This window comes from Neurospora tetrasperma (assembly GCF_000213175.1).
Source record: "Neurospora tetrasperma FGSC 2508 unplaced genomic scaffold NEUTE1scaffold_4, whole genome shotgun sequence".
In the NCBI taxonomy this organism is placed as follows: Eukaryota; Fungi; Ascomycota; class Sordariomycetes; order Sordariales; family Sordariaceae; genus Neurospora; species Neurospora tetrasperma.
Window position 1 is genome coordinate 2,624,280 of NW_009799102.1, and position 21,891 is coordinate 2,646,170.

General features: G+C 52.8%; 7 protein-coding genes across 7 annotated transcripts; 4 read left to right on the forward strand and 3 right to left on the reverse strand.

The window, feature by feature from the left end:
- Positions 1-1,048: 1,048 nt before the first annotated feature.
- NEUTE1DRAFT_102045 (uncharacterized protein) lies at positions 1,049-1,602 on the forward strand (the record flags this gene model as incomplete). Its single annotated transcript, XM_009854043.1, has 2 exons — positions 1,049-1,270; positions 1,402-1,602. The coding sequence occupies 2 exons, from the start codon at positions 1,049-1,051 to the stop codon at positions 1,600-1,602; spliced, it is 423 nt and encodes a 140-aa protein (XP_009852345.1).
- A 331-nt stretch (positions 1,603-1,933) lies between these two features.
- Positions 1,934-4,722, forward strand: NEUTE1DRAFT_147350 (uncharacterized protein; the record flags this gene model as incomplete). The annotated part of the gene is made up of 2 exons (XM_009854044.1): positions 1,934-4,350; positions 4,443-4,722. 2 exons carry the CDS (start codon positions 2,026-2,028, stop codon positions 4,554-4,556), a joined length of 2,439 nt encoding a protein of 812 aa, XP_009852346.1.
- A 992-nt stretch (positions 4,723-5,714) lies between these two features.
- Positions 5,715-9,335, reverse strand: NEUTE1DRAFT_130625 (uncharacterized protein; the record flags this gene model as incomplete). The annotated part of the gene is made up of 4 exons (XM_009854045.1): positions 5,715-5,728; positions 5,779-5,805; positions 5,835-5,838; positions 5,985-9,335. The coding sequence occupies 4 exons, from the start codon at positions 9,246-9,248 to the stop codon at positions 5,715-5,717; spliced, it is 3,309 nt and encodes a 1,102-aa protein (XP_009852347.1).
- A 483-nt stretch (positions 9,336-9,818) lies between these two features.
- On the reverse strand, positions 9,819-16,775 carry NEUTE1DRAFT_84286 (uncharacterized protein; the record flags this gene model as incomplete). Its single annotated transcript, XM_009854046.1, has 1 exon — positions 9,819-16,775. One exon carries the CDS (start codon positions 16,773-16,775, stop codon positions 9,819-9,821), a length of 6,957 nt encoding a protein of 2,318 aa, XP_009852348.1.
- A 475-nt stretch (positions 16,776-17,250) lies between these two features.
- Positions 17,251-17,725, forward strand: NEUTE1DRAFT_123238 (uncharacterized protein; the record flags this gene model as incomplete). The annotated part of the gene is made up of 3 exons (XM_009854047.1): positions 17,251-17,359; positions 17,421-17,484; positions 17,548-17,725. 3 exons carry the CDS (start codon positions 17,299-17,301, stop codon positions 17,606-17,608), a joined length of 186 nt encoding a protein of 61 aa, XP_009852349.1.
- A 655-nt stretch (positions 17,726-18,380) lies between these two features.
- Positions 18,381-19,715, forward strand: NEUTE1DRAFT_117482 (cytochrome-c oxidase chain V precursor; the record flags this gene model as incomplete). The annotated part of the gene is made up of 3 exons (XM_009854048.1): positions 18,381-18,779; positions 19,178-19,371; positions 19,440-19,715. The coding sequence occupies 3 exons, from the start codon at positions 18,545-18,547 to the stop codon at positions 19,524-19,526; spliced, it is 516 nt and encodes a 171-aa protein (XP_009852350.1).
- Positions 19,716-20,757: 1,042 nt separating this feature from the next.
- Positions 20,758-21,185, reverse strand: NEUTE1DRAFT_102051 (uncharacterized protein; the record flags this gene model as incomplete). Its single annotated transcript, XM_009854049.1, has 2 exons — positions 20,758-21,042; positions 21,120-21,185. The coding sequence occupies 2 exons, from the start codon at positions 21,183-21,185 to the stop codon at positions 20,758-20,760; spliced, it is 351 nt and encodes a 116-aa protein (XP_009852351.1).
- Positions 21,186-21,891: the final 706 nt, after the last annotated feature.

A 21,891-nucleotide genomic window follows, 5' to 3' on the forward strand; every position in this document is an offset into this window, starting at 1 on the left:
TCTGTTTCCATAGCCTCTGTCAACCAACTGCTAGGAAGAGGCCGAGGCTGCCACGAATGACGAATACATACCACACTCCTGAGGCTACTTCCTCAATAGAGCTCTGAAAACTTGTGATTAGGACGGTGTCGACTGGGCAGGAATGATAGTGAAGATGGCAATCTGGATACTTGTCAAGCTTGCCGTGGGCAACGGTCTGGTCGTATGGCCACACCAAGGAGTACCAGCCACTTCCGTCCATATAGACGATACCAAAGAATGGTTTAGTTTAGTGCAACAGCAACAAATCAGAATAAGATGGATGTCGTCAGATAGCCATTGTGATGGAGATAAATACCATGGGTTTGGCGAAAGAATTGAGGTGGAGACGGTGGAGGGAAAATCAAACAAAGAGAAATCAAAGTTTTTGAAAGTTGTCCAAGTTGGCGTGGCAGGTGCAAGTGTAACATACACGTAAGAAAACGCACCTGCCCTATTGTTGCTCGGATTTCTCTATTGTGCCTGCCACCACACGGCAGGGCATTGACTGACGCCCAAGTCATCTGCCTGTCACTGTCACGGTCAGCCTCATTCAGTTACATTCACCTATTCACTTTACCTCTGGGCATTCACCGCAGACTGGTGCTACCCTTTGAGCTTCCTTTCCTTTCTCTACTGCAGGTAAAAAGCGAATCTGATTCTTCCTCCATCACCAACTCACCTCGCTCCATCCACTTGTTGGCTGTCAACTTTCCATTTTGGTAACTGCTCCTTGCCCCGCACCAATTGACGTGCGCTCTGTCTCCCAGTCAAAGTAGACGAATACTAACAATGTCACTCCGTAGACGCTCCAGTCCTTCTTTTGGCATCATCTTGCATCAATCGACCGCAAAATTCAATCAACAATTCTTCGGCCTGCTGATATTGATATCACAACATTGACCGTCATCACCGGGTTCTGGAAATCAGTGGAGGTCTCCGCTAGAAGTGGAAGCGACAGGAAGCGCCCGGGTGGTTGCAACATTCCCACCAATCGACATCCAGCGACCTCGCGGTTGCTCAGTGTCTCATGGGTGTTAGTGCGATACTGTACTTCACGGCGATATTCGCAGCAACATTGATAGCCGGCTATCAGTCTTTATGCGCTAAGGAACTTCCCAGTACAGTGCACAATTGGCATCCCGGATCCACGAGTGACTGGGGCCAACCACTCAAGATGGGCTCCGTGCATCACCGAGTGAGACGTGACGGGAATCGCGAGCAACATGGCACCTCTCCTGTTTTTGTGCCAGTTTCTGGTAACGGTACGCGTCTCTTTTCCTTCATTTTTCCTTTCTGTCCCCTACCCCTACCCCTCCATTCCTCCGCGAAATCCGACTTTCTCTGGACACACACCATATGGTTGTGGGCGTGATGCGACAGAGACATCTCAACAGAGATTTCATATTGGATTTACTACGTATTGGGCAGTCCAGTGAGAGGACTAGAAAATTCGCTGGCTCTATTCCGGGCCACTGCGGCGTCTGTCTGGCCAGTTCAAAAAAGACAAGTTGTTGCTGTTGTTGGACGCGGCAACCCGGTCCCCCTTTTCATTGCATAAGGACTCTCTATGTGTTGATATAGGGCTTTGGTTGGCATCACGCCTTTTGCTTCACAATGCCCAAAGGTCGCTGTCAGGGTTACCGTGGTGACCGCTTAGCTCTCATCGCCTGCCTCTGCCTTTATCTTTGAGGTTACCCTTGAGCTCACCTCTCTTTCACTTTGGGGGGGAAAAACAAGGGTTCTCACAATTAATCTTTTCTTTGGATGCTTGGTCATTCTTGTCATCGCCCTCATTTCTTCTACTCAGCTACAGTTTTATGCACCTGCTGAGCTTGTCATATTCCAACAAGACACAGAGCCGTGCTTTTGGGTGTACAGCTTCCTGCTTCAGACATATACAGTAGTGATTGTACAAAGCCCTCAAGTTCCCCCTCACAGACTCCCTGCACTCAAGATTTATCATCTCTCCCACATGTTGTATGTTTCTAACCTTTCTTCGCAGCTATGACATCGAGGTGTCGGCGATACCGCCAGTTACCCTTCTTGCATCGGAACTGGATTCACGCTACCAACTACTGGGAAGATAGAATGGGCAACAAGCCCTCCACCCAGTCTCGGGTGCCTGCTCCTGAGTCCGACGTCAGGTTTACCGATCACAGTCACAAGCCCGATCAAGACCGAGACGACACATGCCAGCATCCAGCAAAACGTCGACGCCTCAATGACAATCATGGCTTTCCCTTATACGAGGATCCAAACGGCAACACCCCACGCTGCCTGCGGATTGAGGTCCTCAAGATTATTCACAAAGATTCACCCCGCATCAAAAATGGCGTGCCTAACGGCATCGTGGCACCCAATGTGAGGGATACCGCCAACATGCGGGCGCGTTGCAAATTGAGCATCTATGGTCATAATGGGGATGAAAAGGTTCTCTTGCACGTCGACAGCCAGTTATGCGAGCTCAAGGTTTACAGGAACCCTGCCGCCGCATCCACACACATGGCTCGACTGTATGCTATCAAAGCTTTCGATATTCCAGAAGACAAAATATACATGGAGCGGGATGGTGATGATCCCGCCTTTGGCTTTGCCGATTCCTACAGTGTCCTAATCGAAATCGAGTCAGCCGGAGATCCAAACTGGCCACCCAGCAGCTTAATGCCGGCCAAGATGGAGGATCCCTTGGTCCGTAACCTACCACCGCGCCAGTGGGCCCTTTACGCTCAGCTTCCTGATATTTTCCACACTCGCAACAGGAAGACGGCGAGGTTGAAGGCAAGGATACAACAGAGCCGAGAGACGCCTACGGATTTCGCCATGGACATTGATGTGCGCTGGCAAACGAGCATATCAAGCCAACTAACAGGGAACCAGAAGCCCAAGGAGATCATGCCCTCTATTACAGTAATTGACCCTTGGGCCCCTAAGAAGCCCCTGTCAGAACTGCCAGTAAATGGTACAAACGGAGTTAAGGGTATCAACGGGCATCATCATGACCCAAACACTAGTAACGAGATCAAAAAGACCGGAAATTGGGAAGTTAACAGCACTTCGCTTGCTGATACCGAAGAACTGGCCGAGGGTGACCTGACGCCCAACCGATCTAGGCGCCACAGGACTGAAGTCAATTACAACGTAAGGCAACTATGGAACACCGCCGTAGGGAAGGAGCCACGGAAACGGCGAAGAGCCGACGACGAACATCCTATACTAGACGAGCACACTGTCACCTACGTTTTGCCGCCTGAAACGCCTGGAAACGAGGAGAAGTTGCAGGCCACCTGCAACAAGCTCTCTTGTCTAATATGCGCAGCTGAGCACGACCGCATCAGCCAGCTCCGCGCTCACTTCTCATGCCACCCCGAATATGAGTTCAGTTTTGAGCAGAAGAAGGGCATGTACTTGGTGGCAATCCATAGGGCCCCTGGATACATATCGACTACCATGCCTCCCTTGGAAGCGAGCAAATTATTTTCCCTCGGCCTTCCTGTAAAACCCCTTGACCTCTCCAAATTTGTCAACGGCGACGACTCCTGGGTTAAATCCCGTCTCTTACCCGATCCCAATGACTGTGAAAGGCCAAATCTCCCAGCCAGCCGAAGCCCAACCAAGGGGCCACAGCAGCAGCAACAGCAACAGCAGCGGCAGCAAAAGGAAAAATGCCTTTCCACCACCTCCACATCCACCCGCAGCCGCGCCGCCGCCGCCGCCGTCAAACCCCAAAAGAAACCCGTCTACATACCCCACAACATCAACCGCCCCATCTACGACCCCCTCTCCAAAGTCGAACTCGCTCCCGGCTCCGAGGTCCGCTACCCGCCCCTGGACGAAGGCTGGCTGATCACCAAGCACGCCGACGCCCTGGGCGAGTTCTCGGACGTCGAGCCTCAGGAAAAGGAGTACATGATGCAGTGGGACGCCTACATCCTGCAGAAACACCTGTGCTCGGAGCAGTACCTGCCTAGAGAGTTTCGCAACTTTGTCAGGGAGAAAGCGACATGGCTGCTGGAGAAGAGGAGTCGGGCGGAGGAACTGGGGAAGCATATGGCGGTGTTATTGGCGAGGAGGTACGTGGATGATGCGACGGTGATGGCGGTGACGAAGGAGTTGAATGAGGCCAGGAAGGCCATGGCTGCTGCTGAGGGTGCGAATGGTCCTGGTGCTGGGGATGGGGGGCAGGCAAGCAAGGAATTTGAAGTACAGGAGCAACAGCAGCAGCAGCAGCAGCAGCAGCAGTCAAGTGGTAGGAAGAAGAGTGCGGCGGGAGGTTGTGCGAGGTGTGGAGAGGTGGTGCCGCAGCCGGAAATGGTGATTTGTTGCAATAAGGTGAGTTTTTCGTTTTTTCTTTTTTTGACTCTTTCTTCTCTTCCATCTAAACAGTCGGAACCCGAGTAACTGACATGAGAAAAAAAAAACAGCACTGCAAACAGCGTATCTATCACAGTCGATGCGTGCCAAACCCGGAGGAGGCGCTCCAACTCGTCAGGAAGCGAAAGTGGAAGTGCTTCAAGTGCGAAGCAGTGGGCCATTAGAAGTGGCAGCAGCCCAAAGTTGAAGCCAAAGTTGATGATGTTAAGGTCGAAGTGGGAAGAAGGTGCTACAGCAAACCTTCACAAGGACTACTGCAAGGTCGATGGAGAGATACCCAGAGGTAGAAGGCAGGAAGATCGATGAAACGGGGGGTTAGGATATATGCATGTTTGCTTGTTACCTTGCATACAGCCTGGAGTTCGGTAGGTAGGGTCGAAAACAAAGAGCATACATACATACTGGCTAGAAGGAGGTCTTGAAACGACGAATTATTTGCTGAACTTGAGGTGCCTAGGTGTCTAGCTACCCAAAGACGGAATAAATTCCGTGCAATTTACGACCGTTCACTTGGTAGATACTTAGTTAATTAGTTGCATTAAGTGCCTGAGCAACCTAGTGGTAGCTATAGAATTCAAAATCAAAACTGACAATGACTGAAGCGGAAAGTACGGTAACTCTGATAGGTATATGCTCAAGATGCCACGATCCTCACTTCACTGAATTCGTTACAAAATGCACAACAACATCACCGGTCACCTCTCAGCTGTTTTTAGTCCAGATTGTTCGTACGGCTATAAATAAAGTTGATGAGGACAGTTGGTACCTACCCAGTTCACAAAAAAATTAGGAAGACCACCTACCTACCTACTTACACAGATGCCACATTTTGCGGATATATGGTCCAAATAACAGCCATCTAGAGGTATCAATAGCTTTACTTGCTCCGGCATACTAACGAAAATCAACAATACAGTATGGCGAGAGTGACGAGCGATATGGAACCTACCTACTGTTGAAAACGAGCAGATCGGACTATATCACTGGGTGCTAAATCCACTCGCCCAAGTTGCTACTGTTGATGACATAGCCGCGAGTTGCGGTTGTCTCGCCTCTTAATGTGTTCAACACGGGAAGCACCAGGAGGCCAATCCATCGTTCTTGTTCATACTGTTGTGTTCACGTTCAATATGAAAGGAATCTTGTTGTTTAGGTAGTTATCACTTTTATAGCAGACAGACGGGCAGTCATAATGTCACGCTGGAGAGAACAAAAACACTTTCTATTCCATTCCATAATCCCATTCCAATCTATGAGAAAGACCCAAATAAGCCCTATGAACAATGAATGCGAAACAGATAAGAAAGTCCACCATGTATGTACTATGCCGGTGAACCTAGAGGTATATACCATCAGCCATAGATAGCCATGACATGCATATCATACCATTTCCACCAAAAAACAACTTGAAAGCTGTGAAAGCTGACAACTAAACTACCTACTATACTACAAGTAACGTAGTAACCCAAACTCCGCAAAGATATCACACTATACTATACAATCCATCACCACTTCCTCCAGCCTCTGATCTAAACAGCAACCTTCACCCCTTTCTTTCCCTCCTCCTCCTCATCAACAACTACCTTTCTTACCCTTGCCTCCTCCGTTCCGCCCCTTCCCGTACCCGCCACTTCAAACCCAATCCCCCTCCTTGCCTTCCTTCTCGCCGCCTTGCCCCCGGCATCCCCATACTGCTCATCAAACTTGCGAATGGCCTTCAAGCTCTCCATATCCTCGCTGATACTCGCACTAATCTCCCGCATACCCTTTTCAAAGTGTTTCCTCGTCAGGACTCTCCGTTCCGGGAACTCGTACGCGGCGGAGGGGCGGCCTTCCTTTTCCTTCTCCTCCGAATGCGCCGCCGCCGCATCATGCGCTTCCTTGGCTCTACACTCCTCCCTTACTGCCTCCATCGCAGCCGAGACACACAAGTTCTTGAGGTCCGAGCCAGAGTAGAGATCAGTTTCCTTTGCTAGCGCGTCCAAGTCTACGTCGGGAGCAAGTTGTTCCTCGCGAAGCATCACTTTGAGAATCTTGGCGCGCTCAGCTACAAGCGGCAAGTCGACGAGGATCTTCCGCGGAAGACGACGGAGCACGGCCTCGTCGAGATCAAAGGGCCGGTTGGTGGCGACCATGATGAAGGCGCGCATGTCGGAGAGGCCGTCCCACTCGCGCAAGAACTGCGTGATGGTTTCGCGGTGGGCGGTGCGGCCGGGGTTGTTGTGGCGGGCGCCGAGGAGCGCGTCGGCCTCGTCGAGGAAGATCACCATGGGCGAGAGCTTGCGGGCCAAGGAGAAGAGGGCGCGCACGTTCTTCTCGGATTGGCCGAGCCACATGTCGTTGATGGAGGCGGCGGAGACCTCGAGCATGTTGGCGCCGGATTCTTTGGCGACTGCTTTTGCTAATAAGGTCTTGCCGGTTCCGGGGGGCCCGTAGAGCAGGCAGCCGGGGATGCGCTCGGTTTTGAGCACGCCGTAGGCAAAGGCGTCGGGACGTTGGAGGGAGAGGGAGGTGAGACCGATGAGAGACTCTTTGGTCTCGGCGGGGACGATGATGTCGTCAAAGGTGGTGTGGATGTCCTTGGCGTTCACGAGACCGGCCAGAAGCTTCTTCTCATGCTGGTCGTAGTCCTTGTTGTCGCTGGCGGTTTGGCTTTGGCTGGCCCACGAGGAAGAAAAGCCCGAGGTGGGTGAGTCGCCACCCTCTGGCATGTGTTGGTCAAATATGTTGCTTGCGCCACCCTTTTGACGGAAGAGTGGGGAGAAGTAAGGAGGACGGATGCCCGAGTAGATGCCCTTCCAGTGGTTGTCGCGATCGCTCATGAAGGCGAGTGCGTACTTGAGGTGGCCGAGACCGTACTTCTTGGGAGGCGGTGATCGACTGCCCAGCAAGAGGGAGGTTAAGCGGTACACCCATTGGGCGTCAAACACATGTTTCGACAAGGTTTGGAACAGATCGGTGTATCTTTCGTCTACAAGGACCTGGTCATCTTCAAACTTGATTTGCGCATCAAAGTCAATAGCGGCTGGGGTGGGCAGTCTTGCTTCCAGCATGCTCTTGATGTTGTTGATGTTGTCGTAGAGGTTGTCCTTCCTGTCCATCCACTCGGTAGACGGGGAAGCGTGGAAGGGGATGATGTGATGGCCCTCACGGCCGAGCTCGACCAGCTGATTGCGCCAGTGCTGCGACTTGTCCATGTCACTAGATGAAGAGCCTACCAGCACAATCTTCTTTCCGTCGTGCGCCGCCTCCTCGAAATGCCAGTCATGGACAATGTCTCGTAACCTGGTAATCAAACTTTCTTGCAGTTCACTGAGTTCTACATAGTCGTGCAGATGGATGATCAGATCACGCTTCTCATATGTACCCGTCTGGGCAAACCGCTTGGCATCAGCCGCCCTCACGATCGCCTTGAGCGTATTTTGTATCTTGAGTCCTTCCCAGCGTGGGTCGACAGAACGCGAGCTTCCAAAGTCCTTGCCGGAGCTGAGGAGGGACCGCAGCTTGGACGGCATCGACACATGCAGGACACCCACATCGCCATCCGAGTCAGCATCATCCCGGTTAACCAGTCTTCCGTTCATCTCGGAAGCGGCGTATCCCAACATGGAAACCGAGCCCCGAGCGTGATGGATGTTCTGCTGTAACTGGGTTCCCAGAAGTCGGGCCAAGCTAAACGCATCCAGGTGTATTACGTCCGCCTTGAGGTCAGTGGCAATGTCATCAATGACATGGTTGGCGACACTACGACCCCTGCGGTTCACCACCGAGAGAACTGTCGTGAGCCGGTGGTAGTCTGGCGGCTTAGTACCGTGCGGCACGTCCGCGACCAGCTCGGCACGTATAGCGGCCAGAAGCTCCATGCAGACTGGATACTCGGGATCCGGCCTGCTGGCCAAAGGGCTGCCGTGTAGCGCGCCAGAGCCAGGTTGGGCTTCGCATCGAAGATTTGCCAGCCAGCGCTGGGCCTCTCCGGACAGCGGCTTATCCGACCACCACAACAACCGAACAATGTCATCCTCCCTGGAAGAGTGGTGCTTGCGCAGCAACTCGATATGCTCCGGGTTCGCGCCCGTCTGGTGGACGATAGCCAGCGCCTGTAGGAACGCGGTGCTGTGTGCCGCATGTGCTTTCTTAAGCAGCTGGCTAGAGGACTCGGGTAGTTGCTCAAAGGCAGCTTCGCGCTCCTCCTCGGGCAGCCGTACCAACTCGTCCAACATGCTTGTCCACATCTTGACGTCCTCCTCTGTCACCTGGACCTTGGCGAACTTCTTCTCCAGCAGCTCCAGCACGGCCTCGCGGTCGACGTCTTCGAGCGGGAACAGCAAGGTCTGGGGTGCGCCGATGGGTCGCGCTTCGTACAGCGACACGTTGTGGTCGATGAACCATGGGTCTAGCTTCACCCAGGGCGTGCTTGGGGTGCTGCTGGCTTGTGGGGCGACATTGTTCTCGATGTTGACGGCGCCCATCCTGCCGGGCCGATGACGTCCCCGGGTTCCCTTGAGCGTGAGAGCTTCCTTGTAGGCATCGGCGGCCGCCTTTGATTCTGCATCCTTCTTGTCGGCAGAAGCTTCCTCCTGGCTAGACGAAGTGGTGGTCGTGGTAGAAGCTGGCTTGTCATGTGTTGTTTTATCTTCGTCTTCGGGCTTCTTATGATCGGCAGGGTTCGAGTTCGAGTCGGGGTCGTTTTTGAGGGAGGCGGCAGAGGTACGGAAACCTCTCAGGGACTGGTGGCCGGCATGCTGGCGACGGGATAGGGAGCCGGAAGCGGAAGCGGCAACGGAGACGGCGCGGGGCAGTCGGCGACAACATGAGGATTGCGCCGACAGCAGGGCTCGAGCCCCGGCAACAGGCATTGGGACGTATCAGTTGGGGTAGTTGGCGACTCTCATAGGTGTAAATGTGTGTCGAGACGCGTGTTGCAGTTGAAATACATGTGATTGCGTCACCAGGCAGTGGAAGTGGAGGGTAAGTAGAAGGCGGTTGAAGGTTGACGGGGAGCTTATCGTGGATTGTGGTGGTGGGATGGTGAATAGGTGCTTCTAGTGCTTCCGCTTCCATCTGGAGCTGGTGTTGCCGTGTACGTGATGTGTAATAGAGGATTTCCACGCCTGTTATCAATTGCCTGCCGGCAAAATGTCCTGTTAGTCAGCCACTGTCCCCGCTAAAGTCCACTGAAGAATCCCTGGCAGCCGCCTGTCAGAACATCACCATGGACCGACATATCACGACTCCCGTCTTAACAGCATGGTTTTCGAATCTGGAGATGAGAATTTTTAGTTTATGATTCTTCTAGTACCTTTTCACTATCCAATTGTCGCTTGATGCCAGCATATCCGTGTTCTCCATTGCGAATCCATCTCATAGACAGTCCACGCGAATGGTTTTTGGAGCCGTCATGACAACCTCAACGCCCTTTGTCTAGACTAAAACATAAACATTTCGTCATCCCACAATCTCCTTCTCTCCATCCGGTAACCACGTCTATCATCAGAGCCTTCACCCAGCCTCCATTCCCCAAGCCGGGCATACAGATCCCACAGCAGCTCCTCTCTGTCCCTAACTGTGTAGCCCGTCCCCTGGCTTCTAGCAGGAGTGGCACCAGTGGTAGACTGCGTGCTTGATGATAAACGCTGCTGCTGCCCAGGAACTCTCGTGGAACCACCGGCAGCAGTGAACCGTGTAGTGACCCGACCATCGGATATCATCCAGTTGTTCGACATATCTTTGACGATAGCAGTGACATGGCCCTGCATACGTGGATTGACCCTCGCCTGCTGGGAGGAAGGTGTAGGAGGTAGTCCCTCCAAAAGACATTCGACTCGAATAAATCCGGTCAAGGCCTCCACACCAGGGCGTTCTGCAACATCAGCCCAATCCTCCGTTTCCGAGAAAAGGAACCGTCGGATACACGCCCTCGCTCCATCAAACAACTTGGATACCACCTCCACCATGTCCACCAACACCTTCACCTTCTCCTCTCTTTGTGCCGTCTGTTCCTTCTTCTTGTTACTCCCAAGAGTAATCACCGCCGGGATGATACTCGGTTGCAAAGCGACACACAACCCCACCAGTTGATTCAACAGCGCCAAATCCCTCCTCTTCACCTCCTCCGTTCCCCTCTCTCTCTTCCTCCACATCTCCTCACACCACCACACCACGCTCCTCAACACCTCAACGACATGCACCTCCACATCCTCCCCCCTCAACTCCCTCGGCACACAACTCCTCGTCAACACCCCGACCACCGCCCCAGCATAACACTCCAGCAAGACCGACCCAAACTCGCCCTCTCCATCTTGTTCATCTACCCTGCCCGCAACCTGCACAACAACAGGCAGCATCACCTCCAGCATGAACGTCATGAACTCCTTCCCGCCCGTCACTTTATCATCCCCCAATGCCCGCTCCAGGATTCCTCTCTCCTCCTTCAGCCCATCGTTAGCCAGCGCCACTTTGAAGTTGTTGAACAAGTACCAAAACAGCTGCGACGCCGCAGGCACGTCCTTCTCCGACAGGCGGACGCCGTAGGCCATGATCCCCGCCGTGTGTAGTTGTGGGTCTTGCAAGGGTGGGGAGTACGAGTCGGAGGGAGTGAGGAAGAAGGAGTCGACGACGACGATGCCGACGCCGTGCGATTTGATGAGCGAGATGAGCCCGTGAGTGAAAGCCATGTAGTCTTTGTGTTCTTCTGTGGAGGAGGCTGTGGGGTCTGAGAGGGCGAGGGAGCGGAGGAGAAAAAGGTCTTTCCTGATGTTGGTCATGGCTAGTTGGAGCGTGTGGGAGAATTCTTCTCTTTGGCGGCGGATAGACTGGGCGGATGATGATCCTGCTGTAGATGCCGATGAAGTGGCGCATGGCGCGGGTGTAGTCGCTCCGCCGCGGAGAGCCTTACGCATATAGTGGATCGCGCGGGAGAAGAGATCTAAATGGATGTTGTAGTCTGGTGTCATGCCGGCTGAGACGTCTGCCTCTGCGAGAAAAGGGAGGCCGCGCTGCTGAAGGACTTCGGCTAGGTAGGTCTCATAGCCGAGGAAGCGCATGGGCTTGATGATGCACTGGACCCAGAGGGAGAGGATGTTCGTTTCAATGTCTTTAAAGTCGAAGACGTTCTTATTGACAAGTGTGGCGATGAAGAGGGGGAGCCATCTCCTCTCTGGACCGCTCATGTTTTTGGGGATGTCGGGGAAGAGCCCATATTTACCGGGTTGGAAATAGGGCAACACCTGGGTGACTCGCTCCTGGATGAATCGGGCAGCTAGTTTGGCAGCCAGCGTCACCGTCTTCTCGGTACATGCGACCTGCTCGGTTTGCCTACCAAAGGTTGTGAATGCCTTGAGTGGCAAGGCAAGTAATTCCCTAGCCATCCAAAAGAACTCTTTAGTGAGCTTCTCCTGAAGCAGCAAAATGGCATCCTCCAACTGACGCGGGTCAATATCCGCACTGGACTCATTGCTCGAGTACTGCTCCTCGGAAGACTTTTCAATCCAGCCCAGGAAGTGCGCGTGAGTATCGAGTGCCACATTGAGAATACCCCAATCAAATCCCGGAGAGCCAAAGTGCAGGGTAGTACACATCTTTTGCAGCTGGGTGACGTTTAGCGTGTAGATGGCTGCCTCAAGAGTCTTTGCCTGCTTGAGCACATCCAGAGATGCTCTGGCTGAGGTGTGAAGAATGTCCAGGGCCGTCGCTTTATTTTTGGTAATCAGTTCTTCCCGCCATGCTGCATCAATACTCCGCATATTCTCCGCAGACAGCGCCCTGAACTGCTGCTCGATATCGGACTCCGCAGACATATACTGGTCTAGGATCTGGTTGAACACGTTGTTCCTCCATGTGATAAACGGCCTGAACGCAGCGCCACCCTCTCCATTAGCTACGACGAGGCGAGCGAGCTGACTCCAGGCTCGGATATTGATCAAGCAAGCCTCCTTGTGAGCATTGCTAGGGGTTATTAGTCGCTCGATCAGGTCAACGCGCGGCCTAAGATCCGGCGGGGCAGCCCAGTACAGCGTGCAGAGGAGATCATGATGGTTTCTCAAGGCTGCAAGATCACGTTCATGTATTGTGTCCTCTTTGAGGTATTGTCGGTCATGGTTGGGAAGTGTCCTTGTGACAAGGTTTCGGATATCCTTTGTCCGCCCAAGTTGCCTTAGGTGTTGAATGGCGAGAGCCAACAGTTTAATGAAGATGTGGAAGCAACGGTCTTCGGGCTCAATGGCCAGAGAAGGATTGTTAGCGAGCTCTTCCAGGAAGCGGGGAGACTTGTAGACCTGTTCATTCCTCAGATGGCAGAGATTTTGCGAGCCGAAAAAATCAAAGATGGTACCGATAATTCCAGTACATCTGCGCCAACCCCATTGTTGAACCAGGAAGTAGCAGCGGCCGATCAAAGCCCGGCAATACTCGTTGAAACTAGGTGACTGGCGCTGATTGGACTTGTACAGCTCGAACACGCGCTTCATAAGCTTTTGAGGAAGTGTCCAGCCCTCCAAAGGAACGGTGTTTCTCAACCCTGGAAGCAGTATACCCATCTGGTCGATTTCGCCCAGAGGCAACAGGGTGAACATGTCCTGCCAGAGGCGCTCAAACACCTGGGCATCCGAGCCGGACACGATCTCAGGCGTGAGCATGGCTGAGTGGACAACATCCCAGAACGTACTCCGCGGAATACCGGCGCTTTCTAGGGTTTGCATAAGAACGACCCAGCATACAGCGAGCACCTGATTCGGCCTAATACCGCGTTCTCGGAACGAAGGACGCTGTAGCTCTCCATAGAGAGTTCTAACATCCTCAAGTCCACAGCTCAGCGCTCCAGTGATAGCAATTCTACAAAGCTTAGTAAGAAGCCCTTCAAGCTTCATGCTTTGTATGGGGTCGTCGCCAGACGACTGTGCCATCATGTATACTGGGAGCATTGCTAGGGACAAGCGGGTAGCTATATCCAGAGCCGTCTTTTTGGTTTGCTCACGCAATGGCCGCCAGTCAAGCGCTTCGAACCGGCCAACAAAGCTCGCCATGACCTCCAACCACCTGGACAAGAATGCCTTTTCTCCGATGTCATCCTGAACCCGAAGTGCATCAAGGACATACTCCAGAAGATAGTTAGCTGCATCAGTGGCTTGTCGACCTGCGAATTCCGCATCATCCTTACTTCCGGCTTCGAGCTGCTCCGCCACCCAGTCGACAAGTATACCAAGCTCTGACGAAACTTGATCATCCCACACACCCCAGTTTAGAGACTGCCCTTGAAAGAGAAAAGACACGGCTGGCCTTGGTCGACGAATCTTCTCTGAAAACCCGGGCTCGACTGCCTTCTTAACATAGCCACGTCCAATGGTGGTGCTTTCATGGAAGAATGTACCATGATCAAGGGGGAACACCTCAAAGTGGTGAGTATATTGTGTGCCATACGGCCCCAGCCCATTGAGTTTGTCAACGTCCTTTTGCTTGGCCTGCTCCTCAACTACGGCAAACGCGGTAGGCAACGGGTCATCTGCTCGAGTGTACTGCGGTGCTTCAACATCGACATGCTGAGGCGCTCGTCTCTTGCGATAACGGGACTTGTCGTTTGCGGCCTTGATCTTAGGAACAGCTGGTGCCACCTCGGTGACAGAATCGACCTGCCCTTCCAAAGCGAATGGTTCTGGCGATGCTGCTCTGCCATTGTCAAGGATAGGCTGCAAGCGATCAAGGCTCGGTGCGCTCTGGGCTTTTCGGGTTTGCCTAAATAGAGCATCAAGGGATCGCTTCTTGTTCTTAAGCCGTTTCTGCGGATCCTCGTATATGCTCGTTTCCAGCTGTGCTTGTCGTATGACCGGACCGCGTTCATGAATTGTAGTTCGTGATGGCTGTCTGGACATTGACCCAGGCCCATCGACGTTGTTTGTCACGGGTTTCCCCACGCTGGCTTTCTTGACAACCAGCTTTCGTGGAAGAAGTGAGGAAGGCAGCAGTTGAGTCGATGAAGGTTGGCGCTCCACATTGTTGGATACCTCCCCAAGGACTGCTCTAGTAGACTTCGACGCGGGTTTCTTCCTTGGCGGCGCCGCAACTCGCGGCCGTGTCTTGCCAGATTTCCAGTCCCGAAGAGTAGAGAGTGCATCAATGTTATCTTGTCGGTTACCGAATCGGATAGCCTTTTTGGTCGGACTGCTCTTTCCCAAATCCGACCTCTTCTTGACTGAGCGGGCTGCGATCTTGAGGAACTTTGGAGCATTAGGTTCAATGACGTCCAAGATACTGAGAAGTGGCGGAGTTGCTGCTCTCTTTCTGGAGCTTGGTTTCGTAGAGGTACCAGCCCTGGGTTTGCGGTAGGTTTTCACTGTGCCCTTGGCCGGCGGCAATGAGCCAGAGCCACTCTTTGACCTAGAGAATGACTGAGTTATCTTTGGTTGTCGAGTGGCTTTACTACTACTCTTTGGCTTCTTTGCTCCCCGTGACAGACTGGGAGAACCGGCCCTCTTCCTTCGTCCAGCTAACATAGCATCGATGGAGTCCTCTTCGATCATGAAGCCGTCATCGTCATCCTCTAGAGTTATGACGTGACGAGTAGGTCGTGTAGGGCTAGATCGACTAATTGGCGGTCTGTTTTGGGCTTGAGTTGCCTCTTCTTCCGATTCACCGGCCAAGTCAAACGGGAACTGGGTCGCAGACAGTCTTTTTGGGGATGTTTGTTTTGGCAAAGCAACTCCTTTTCGATTGAGTCGATCTATTGGGAGGTCATGATCCTTTCTGGTATTGTGGCGAGCAGTGGGCCCATCTTTCTTCTGGTCCAGTCGCAGCCATGATGCTGGCAGTACACCACGAATTTTTCGACTAGTCTCGCGAATCACATCCGATTCACTGTCTGAGTGATGTGACGAAGCCAAAGATTCCATATCACTCCCTTCATGCGCAGGACTGTCGCTATCATCTCTGATAAAGATGGGTGATCCGACCGGTTCTTGACGTGATTCGATGGGCTGTACAGGTTCTGCATGAGAGGCCGAAGGGGATCTTGTCAGCCTCCGAAGGTCCGGCCGTTGCGCAAGCCCCAAATCCTGTGATGACTCGACAGGCGCCCGTGGCGTAGTTGGAGACGGTGAGAGGTCCCATATCGATGCTGGCGGTATCCTGAAACGTCCAATTGGAGAAGCAGTTAGTGAGGACTTGGATGCAGTCCGCTGTTTCTTGCGCTGCGCTGACAGAAGAGTCGAGGCTTGTCGCTTGAGGGGTTTTTTATATGCCTCGGAAGGTCTGGATAGGAGACTGTCTAAATCGGGGAACTCTTCCGCATCGGATAGGGCCGTAATGTCCGTCTGGTTACCACTATTTAACACGCTACTAGCACGTAAATGGCGAGCGGGGGACGACGTCTTTAGCGGCGAAGGCGATAGGGCTAACTCATCATCGTCATCCCAAAGAATTGGCCCGCTCTCTTCTGTGACCTGTGTAGGCTCACCGCGAGTTGTCTCTTGGCTCTCTTCACCAACGAAATCCTGCTCTTGCGAGTCCTCTTCATGAACCTTCCTTTTACGTTGAGAATCTTCCAAGACCACCTTGATAGGTTTGATGCCATGCAACTTCATAACTTTTGCGTACCGAACATTTTCCAGGAGATATGGATGTTGTTGGATAGGCTTCCGGGGGCGGAGCGAGCGTCGTCCTGTCCTCTGAGCACCATCTTCTATATCATCCAGCGTAGAACCATCACTTCGGGGCTGATCGGATCTAGCTTGCGAGACTTGGCGTGGTCTGTGTGAAATCGTACCGTCTAAGGAGGGTGACGAAGGGGTTGGAGTAGGATCCTCCCTGACTGGACTCTTGGATATATCTTCCTTCACGTATGCTTCCCTTCCAGGAATCGTCTGCGGGATCCTAACCTCCAGAACCGGCAAGTCGGTGTTTGTCGCATCTTGGGATTGAGATAGAGAGGATAAAGACCAAATGTCGCTTTTCGCAGGAGACAACGGGGAGTCTTCCGAATCATCGGGCTTTTCGCTTGGTACAGGGCTCGCTTTGCGCGGAGGTTCGTTCACGGGTTGAGGAGCTGGAGTTGGCTTGGCCGAGTTTCGTGTAATTGGAGAGCTTGGGATATCCCATATATCGTCTACAGCCGGCTTTGGCTTCTCCGAATGTTGAGGCTCGTCCTGGGGCGCTTGTAGGATGTCGACATCTTCCGTCGCAGGGCTTTTCTCCCCTTCGCTTGGCGAATTATCATGTTCCTTCCCACCGTTTCGAGCGGAACTGACAACTGCGCTTTCGGGAAGCTTGATGCTTGGCGACTCGGCCTCGGTAATGATTTGGTCTAGATTGTCGATATCGATATCATCGTCGTCGAAGCTGCTGTCGTCGTCCTCGTCCGAACCCGGCACTTCGCCCAATTCCCTCCAATTCTTCATGACTTTTGCTGTTCATGTCGTCGAGGACATTCTTTTGCCCTTCGTATCTTGTTCGAAAGGCAACTCGGCGTGGGCCGTTGACATGGAAACCTGAATGTAGGAGGCGAATGGCTGGTCGTCCGGGCAGGCAACGTGCAGTGCTTTCAAGGTTGAGACGCGTCCACAAACACTGGGAGACGCGCCGTCGGAGAGAATGTGGTCTGTGCGCTAGCTGTGTTTAATGATTTCCAATTGCCTCCGCGTCATTGCTTGCATGCACTGGACCGGGGTTAAACAGACAGTGCACATGGCATCCGGCCGGGCGGCGGGATGGAGCTGCCGTGTGCAGATTGTGCTACAGTACTGTACGGTACTGTACCGCTGTTGCCGTTTACAGGGACGGACCCAACGAAACGCTGAAGTGTTCTCGAACTGAGTGAAGGTCCAGATCGAATAGATCGAAGCTGATATTCAATCCGGTCAACTGAGTGGCGATCATCAACCAAGACATAAAAGTCAACAACAACAGCAACAAAAAGTCAAGATGCTCAACGGTAAAAAGATCATCACCATTGGTTTGGTAGTAACCTTTGGCATCGTGAATGGTCCGGGCTCTTTGATTGCATGTACTTGTGATTGGAAGAATGAAATCTGACATCTTTGCAGGATACTACACATTTGCCCCCAGTCTCCGGGCGGAGAAGGAGAAGCGTGAAGGCCTAAACCTTGGGTGAGAAGATGAGCTTGAAACAATCAAGTGCTGTTAAGACTGGATAGACTAACATAACACCAGTCCCCCGGCCAAGCCCTCTCCATATGAGATTAGGAAGCAAGAGTGGGAGAAAAGAGAATGAGATATAGGATGCTAGCAAGGAGTCGAGTAACAACTAGGTATCGTGATCATACCATCGACCAAGGCATGAGTTATATATATTTAAAGGGATATGTCGGTCCATAGTTGTCCCTCTTTTTGTTTACTCCGAACTCATGACAGCAGTTCGTTTGAGACGAAGCATCCAAGGCTTCATTCCCGTTCTGCCGAGTTTACTGTACTCATTGCGAATAACATGAAATATATCTCTGCAAGGCTTTAATCTGTTTAAAGACCCTGTCGTGTCTCCCACTCCGGACAAGCAAACAATAAACTTTGTGAGACATTGACGATGTTGAAGGGCAACGTCACGTCTGGCATGTGAGTTCCGTTTTTCAGCTGCCAGAATCGAATCTTCGTCATCCAAAAGTCAACAATGAACAATGGACACTCGGCCCAAGGACAAAACGTCCATGGTGTGGAAACTTGAGACGGTCCGTGCCAGCTGTCAAGAGTGTGGAATTGCCAGGTGAGGGGCTCCGTTTCTGAGCGCCAGACACGCAAAAGCTGCCCGTCCACCACTTGCCAGGCGGCCCTGGTCAGCCTGCCGTGAGTTGGCCCCCGGGAAGATACGGGGCCCCAAGCTAAACTGTGACAGTCTCATAGCGCTCTGGTTTGGGGGTGTTTTCACTGGCGGGCACTGCGTTCGGGGTGAGGAAAGTGGGCATCAGGCCATCCCAGGCATTCCTCGAGTTCCGAGCTGAGGCCGCATCCCCGTTTCGCCTACCTGCGAATCCCGTTCGCCCAAAAAAAAGCTCGTCCTTTGCATGACTTCACTCCTCGCACAAAATCACCGTCGACGATCGAGCTCCAGGCCTCCGACCACGCACGCGGGCGACTCAATTGGATCCATCTCCACCCCCGACTTCGAATCCTCCTCGACTTCCTAATCTCTGTCAGCCGACAAACCGCCGCCACCATGCTTCGCACTCCTACCGTCTCGGCCCTCGTGCGCAACGTCGCCGTTCGCGCCGCCAAGCCCACCATGGCCGTCCGCGCCGCTTCCACCATGCCCATCTCCAACCCCACGCTCGCCAACATTGAGAAGAGATGGGAGCAGATGCCCATGCAGGAGCAGGCCGAGCTCTGGATGGCTCTCCGCGACCGCATGAAGGGCAACTGGGCCGACCTTACCCTCCAGGAGAAGAAGGCTGGTAAGTGAGAAGTGGAAGGTTGAAGGTTGGCGAAATGCCGGGTGGAGCTCGACCGTCCAAGCTCCGAGCTAGTTGCATCACCAACGCCCGCCTTGAAGCTCCCCCCCGTCACCCTCACTCTGCGACAACCCCGAGCTTCAAACAAGCTTCACGAGCTCCAGGACAGCTTTGGGATCGTTGGGCGGAAATGGATTTTGCCGGCCTAGAGGTGATCGGTTGATTGATGTGTTGTTGGGGGAAGCTGGGATAAGGCTGAGGGAGTAATGGTGCGCTACATTGGAGGAGAAGAGGAGGGAAGCTCCGACGACAAACCGCACCATGACAGCCATCAAGGTCGTCTCAAGAGACACGCAGGCCCAGACCACAGAAAGACTGACATGTACTCTCTCTCAACGCAGCCTACTACATCGCCTTCGGTCCCCACGGCCCCCGCGCTCTCCCCCCTCCCGGCGAGCAGAAGAAGGTCTTGGCCTACACTGTCGCTGGTGTCTTCCTCTCTTTCGTCATCTTCGCTACCATGCGCGCCTTCGCCAAGCCCCCTCCTGCTACCATGACCAAGGAGTGGCAAGAGGCTACCAACGAGTTCCTTAAGGTGCGTCGGCTCATATCGGCTCTTTGTTGGAAAACAGATCAACTAACGCATATATCACCAACAAACAGGCCCAGAAGTCCGACCCCCTTACTGGTCTCACCTCCGAAGGCTACAACGGCAAGGGCCACGTTCAGTCTCCCTCTGCCAGCGCATAAATTTCGCATACTTTTATTGGTGGTCAGGGGTAGACTCATCCCTCGTTCTCTCGGATATCGGCCATGTCAAACGAGTCTGTGAGGATCGGGGGAAAGGACAGTGGTGGCATTGGAATGCTTTGGGGCGCTTAACACTTGGGTTGGTGTGTAAATACTGTACAGCTGACAATGCATTATCATTTCCTTTAGCCGGCGCGTTCGTTTGTTGTCCGGTGTACATGGGAGTAATGGGGTTTGGGGAGATATGGAACTTGGTAGAGAGGAGTGAGCGGATGGGGATAGCTAGATTCGGGCAGTGAGGCCAAGCTCCTGGATATCAAGATGAAACGAGGTATTTGAGGATTTTAGAGGAGTAGGATCGTCACACGTGGAAAGAAGCTTCCGAGCTTTTAAAGTGCCCAACACCTTTTCAGGATGACGTCTCTTTATCCCTGCCAGGTGTTTCGCTACTAGTAAGAAATGACACTGTTCGTTTGTTTGTTTACTTGACATGGCCGAAAAAGGGGTAAGCTACCCTGCTCTCAGCACCCAGCCGTATCGATGAGTCCACAAGCATTCACATCCGGGCCTTCGGGACGAGAACGCCACTCATAGTCCCGCCTCGTCCAGATGCTCTTTCTTCGTCCAGATGTTTTTGCCTGCTGCGGCTATCCCCTCGTGACCAACCCTCATCCATGAAGTTGCTGGATTTATTTCAGACTGTGTGCGGGGCTGCATCCCTCTGCGGGCTCTTCCCCCTCCTGGCAGACATCCCATTCAATCCATCTCTCCAGTGCTTCACCAGTTCACCTTGCTTCTCTACCTGCTTTCTGTTCGTTTCTCCTTTTGTATGCCAGTCTTCATCATGCCTCGGATGTGTTTGATGCGCTACACAACAGCCGATCTTGCGGTCAGAACACACTTGTGTGTATGCGGGATCTTCTCATGTCTCCTTAGAAAATATTTATTCTTACTCCGATTACGAAGGTGTTCAGCTCCTGGACTGCCTTTCAATTGCTATGAGATAACATCATACGCCGCTCAGCTGTCGGCGACTATGACAGAGCGACAAATCGAGCTCCTGTCTAGGTGCTACATCAAGTGAACGTCTCTACATCCAACTTGCACCTCCCAGACGTCGAGAGATATCACGAGTCCAGCCACTTCGCGCGGTATCTAGGTAGGCATTCGGATGAACCCAACATCACGAAAGTCGAACCAAGCGGACGTGTGATCTATTGCATGATCGAAGTCATCGCCGTCCGAACAACCATAATGGCCGTGGAGTTGAATCTCGATGTCGACCCAAACAAACCCCCTCAGTCCTCCGTCGTTCACCTGGCCCGGTGTTGGGTTGTACGTAGATCCAGCCGGTGGGGTTTCCCCCACAATTTATGTCTGTCATGCAACGGAACCCCGCAACATCATTGTGCACGGGTGTTTTGTGCATGTCGCATGAATAGGCATAAGCCAGGAAAAGGCATAAGCCAGGGACAAGAATGGAAAACGGACAGAACGGAATTTTCTTCGCGATCAGCTGAACGTCAACGACCATCTATTCATATCCAGACTCTCTATCCAGACACCTCATCTTTCAGAAAGGTGAAGCCCAACTTCGACCCAAGATGGATACCGAAATGGAGCAGAGACTCGGGAGGGTGTCACATGATGGAAAATCATAATTTGAGAGGCGTTCTAGAATTCAATATCCATGGTAGGATCCTACGGTAAGATACTCCGAGCTACCGGAAAGCTCGTAACGACGTTCTGGGCACGCTGGGAGCTGAGGAGCCGCATAATTTATAGAAGTGGGGTCAAGGGCATCAGTGACAGTGAGACTGTCATTGGAAAGGAAGGGCAAAGCGAGCTCCCTTCGGGCAGCAGCAGCAGCAGCAGCAGCAGCAGCAGATGATGATGATGAGTGAGGGACCTCCTCGAACTTCTGTTCTCTTTCATCACAGTCCAGTCCTTATTCATCAACTCCGATTCATATCAACTTACGCCTCATTGGCGGATAATAAGGGCTGACTATGTATGTACTGCGGTTACGAGCAAAAGTTTTACCTCCCTGTCAGGTATCTTGCACTGACCACTAAAGCTAAAGCTTCGTGGGCACTGTGTGTCCAAAGACCTGATCCACGGGTTTAACTTACCCATCTCACCATAGTACTGTACTGTATGTGAGTTTTGCGGGTGGCATCATTCGACGTTGAGGTCTGCGAGGACGCGGGTTACTGGAATAGGAAAAGAGCCGAAAGCTGACGGGAGGTTTTGAAGAACCCGTTGCCCGCTAGGCTCTGAGAGGCAAAGCCGGGGAAGGGACAAAAAAAAAGGAGGGGGCGTGGTGCAGTTGGAAGCTCTGAATGGAAGGTGGGGGGGGGGGGGG